Source organism: Syngnathus scovelli, chromosome 14 (genome assembly GCF_024217435.2).
Source record: "Syngnathus scovelli strain Florida chromosome 14, RoL_Ssco_1.2, whole genome shotgun sequence".
NCBI classification, from domain to species: Eukaryota; Metazoa; Chordata; class Actinopteri; order Syngnathiformes; family Syngnathidae; genus Syngnathus; species Syngnathus scovelli.
Window position 1 is genome coordinate 13,866,552 of NC_090860.1, and position 4,218 is coordinate 13,870,769.

At 45.0% G+C, this 4,218-nt stretch overlaps 1 protein-coding gene across 1 annotated transcript; it reads left to right on the top strand.

Moving 5' to 3' along the window:
* The first annotated feature begins 232 nt into the window (after positions 1 to 232).
* Positions 233 to 1,397, top strand: olig4 (oligodendrocyte transcription factor 4). The gene has a single exon (XM_049740546.1). It carries the CDS (start codon positions 341 to 343, stop codon positions 1,076 to 1,078), a length of 738 nt encoding a protein of 245 aa, XP_049596503.1. The 5' UTR covers positions 233 to 340; the 3' UTR covers positions 1,079 to 1,397.
* The last annotated feature ends 2,821 nt before the right edge of the window (positions 1,398 to 4,218 follow it).

A 4,218-nucleotide genomic window follows, 5' to 3' on the forward strand; every position in this document is an offset into this window, starting at 1 on the left:
GGTGAAGAGGGGATAAATGTGTGTGTGTGTGTGGGAAGGTGCAATGGGGACCACAGGACAACACGTTCGTGTGTGTGTGCGTGCACGCCAGTTGAGGCTGAACATGTGGCCCTTCTGCAATTGGCTGTAGCTCTAAGTGTCTCATTATGCGCCTTATTGTTCCTTTGTTATGGTGGCTGTATAAATAGACCCCAATGGGTCCAGAGAATGACAGTTTAGACAGACTGGTCATCAGACTCAAAAAGCAAAGCGAGACTACGAGGAACACGCACACATTGAGAAAAACTGCAAAGCATCAGAATTTTTTTTTCCTTTTTCTGCCAGTCTTGCTTCAACCAAGATGGATTCTGACGCTGGTTCCACCTACAGCCGCTCCTCATCCCCTGACCTGGTTGTGGATGACTCAGCTGGGAGCTTCTTCTCAAACAAGATGTTTCAGACCTACTGCCACGAAAACCGCTCCGACAGAGAGGCCGACCAGAGCGGGGGCGGTAAAGCCAAAACCAGATCGCAGCTCAGCAAGGATGAGGTGCAAGACCTGAGACTGAAAGTGAACAGTCGGGAGAGGAAGCGGATGCACGATTTGAATCAGGCCATGGATGGCTTGAGAGAGGTCATGCCCTACGCTCACGGCCCGTCGGTCCGCAAACTTTCAAAAATCTCCACCTTGCTCCTAGCCCGAAACTACATCCTCATGCTGTCCAGCTCATTGGAGGAGATGAAGAAGCTGGTGGGGGACGTCTACGGAGCCAACCAGAGTCGCCACCCGTCCATCAACCCTGCTGCATCTGCACCTGCCCATCTCCCCCTGCATCCTCTGGCCCAGACTCTCCACTCTCTGGTGGGGAGCACCCAGCACCATTCATCCACCCCAGGCACAACAGCAGTTCCATCTCCACACTCGCCTCCGTCGAGCAGCTTCCTTAGCTTTCACGCTCCGGTCCAGAGCCTTCTGAAGGACCCGCTCCACCTGACCAGCTCCTACAGGCATTTCCCCGGGATGCCCTGCCCATGCACACTGTGCCAAACTTTGCCCACACCGACCTCTTCGTTGCACAGCTTGGCAATGAACAAGTAACTGTGCAAGTGACAGCTGGCGTTTCCATCAAGATGAAGGAGCAAACGACGTGAAGATCAACAAAGTTCGGACTTGATGACTGGCGCTGCAAATTGTACATAATGTAGATAAATTTTCCGCCGTGCAAACTGCTGCTATTTTTTACGACCGGTCTCTTCTGTATTGCTTTAAGAGAAATATTCAAAATGCACAAGGGATTTTATCAAGAGTAGCAAATATTGTAATTTATCTGATGAAGAAACTGTCAAAACATTGATTTTGTATGTCTTTTTGTAGAGGATTTTTATTTTCATAAATTAAATTTCTTATGATCATAATACTTTGTGTGCTGAGATTATTATATTTTCATTCATGGGTTTTTAAAAGAGATATACCATCTACCAAGTATTTTACAAGTTATGTTTTTCAGTTGAGTTATAAGGACAAGGACAAAAGCAGTGCAAAAAAAAGTAGATTTAGGGTATCATTGGTTGCTAACCAGCTTTGGAGGCACCCATCGACCTCTCAAAGAGCAAAAGAGGGACAGAAGGCCGACACAAAGCGACAACACACAAGCTGAATGTGGTGTTTTTGGAGCTGGGGGACCATCCATCTTTACCTCAACAGGGTGTAGGAGATGAAAGGACAACACAGGCGCCAGGAACCCGCGTCACTTTTGTCCTGCACAGGCGAGGGACGTAGCTGTGTCCTTAAGATCTGGGACAACTATTTGTCACTGTCTCATCATGACTTGCTTATCTGCACACAAAGGGCAACTATGCGGCCAGTCTATTTGAAGTATTTTTTTTAATAACATCATTAATTTACTCTTGGTGTGAAATGTATTTGCACATAGACTTGATAAAAAGATGAATGGGCTAAAGTGCAAACACACTGATTACCATGAAGATGATTTAGGCAAACAACACCACAATGACTTGCCTTCACTTAGCAACAAATCAAGCGTGTAAAATACATGCTTATCCTCCCACGGCTGACAGATGATCTGCAGATCAGGGGAGAAATGAAGAGATGTAACTCATTCTCAACCACCTTCCTCTTTGGGCCTCCTGCCTCTCCCGAGAGCCCTGAATGGGTTGGAACAATAGCCATGCGTGGGACACAAAGGCCGGGGGTGTCCGAGCTCTCGTGCCTGAGACACAGCCCCCCTCCCTCCTCCATTCAATCTACATTTCATCATGGTAACAAGCGCTGTCAGGCCAAAAAGCCTGACACCCTCACTCAGCACAAAGGCGGTTAGCTCTAATATATGAGGCTATTGACACTGTAAGGAGCCCCTGTCAGTGCTGGGGAATTGTCAGCTGTGGGATGTCTCAGTGGGGGGAGGCAGCTGCCAGGCAAAGCAAGCACTGAAGCTTCTGGCGTGCATGGGGACCGACCGCCGTGGCCGCATCACCTGGTGCCTGTCCCCTGACACAGACCAGAGGTCCTCCCTCACACAAGACCCCTCCTTTTATCAGGGCACAGGTGGGAATGGGAAGCAGAACACATTGCGGAGATTAGTGGAAAGCGGCCTCCCTTTGGTCAAGGTAGATAATTAGAGACATTGACTTGTGCAAAGCTGGTGTTTCCTGATGGGCACCAGATGGTGTTAACCCACGGTGTGGCATGGGCGGTCTGGTGTGAACGTGTCTGTGGGTGCGCTGCGTAATGGATACCCTTCTTAAATCATACAATATGGACAGGTCCTCTGTGGACCATTATGGGCTGTCATCAAGGCAGTGTTAAGCAGCCTCAGCAGCTTTTGGTTGCAATGATGGATGAGGAGCAATGTTGCAGAAAAAGAATTCAACTTGCAAAATTGATCTCAAATTGTGATCTGCCCTGTAGCACTGTCTTCATTTTTTGTATAAAACATTACAGGAGTATTTAATTATTTTAACGCCACCTTCTCAATATCTGTTAGATGATATTGAGGGTTTTTTTTTGCACTACAGTATAATATTTGTATGTTAAACTGGTATTTTCTTTTCCAGTAAAGGTTGATTGTAATATAAATGGGGTATAGTTCACTGTAAATTGTTTAACTGGATAAATCTAATTAATTCCTTGATATTGTTACCAGATGGATACGTTAACCGATTCAGATTGTGATCAATAGAGAAGCAGTTGTCTGTCTTGGCTCATTCAATGTGCATTGACAGAGTTAATTGGAAGACTGAAAAACCCAATTAAGGCAAAAGAGACACTGGACAGAGGATACATATTGCAGGACATATGCACACATGGTGTAGCGTCTGGATGAAGGCTATCGTCAATTAAGTGACAACACACTTACAGAGCTTTGTTGTCTGTTTTTTTTTTTCATTTGAGCTTAGTAAAGCCAACAGACGACCCCCCAGCCCCCAAACACGGAATACATACTAATGAGTAGAAAGCACAGCTGCTGAGGGGTCAGGACACACATGCAACGCACAAACGCACGCACACACACAGCCTGTCTAGAAGTCGTTCATCACGGCAGGGGATGAACAACTAATAATTTTTGGGAGTTAATATTGTATAACATCATATTATGTGTTCAATGTTGCCCACTCAGCATCCATTGGAGCCGGGTCATCCAGAAAGGATGACTCCTCCATCTGTGGTCCCTTCTCCAGTGTTCTTTTTTCCCCCTAATGGGGTTTTGGGTTTGTCCTTGCTTGGTTTGGAGGGGATCAGGGGGGTGGGGATCATTAATATTTGTCAAATGTGGCCTGGTGTAGCCAATATGACATATGATAAAAGTTTTGCATATAATATTTTGCAGCTCAATGCTACTATGAGGCTTAAAAAAAGAGTCAACTGTAAGATTAAAATATGTTGCTGTGCATTGACAGACTTTGGGCAAAATTTCAGGGTAAATATTTCAAAACTGCCTGTACCATTTTCTTGCAGTTCTGGGTTGATCCAGCAACATTATTGGAGTAATGAAAACAATTTATTTGCAACTGCAAGACATATACACTTCATAATAATAAAAAAAACACAAAAACAACCAAAACGCGTAGTCTTTTAAAATTGGTCTTCTTAGACCTCCGTAGATAGTATAACGTGACGACAACAAAATAAACACGAGATCTAAAGTAAAAACTAAAGACGGCCAAAGTATATTATTAGAGCGATATGTTTTTACGTAGATGTCAATATATGATGATGAA

What these genes read in the sequence shown, in the direction of transcription:
- olig4 (XM_049740546.1), top strand. Translation starts at nt 341, where the DNA reads ATGGATTCTGACGCTGGTTCCACCTACAGCCGCTCCTCATCCCCTGAC.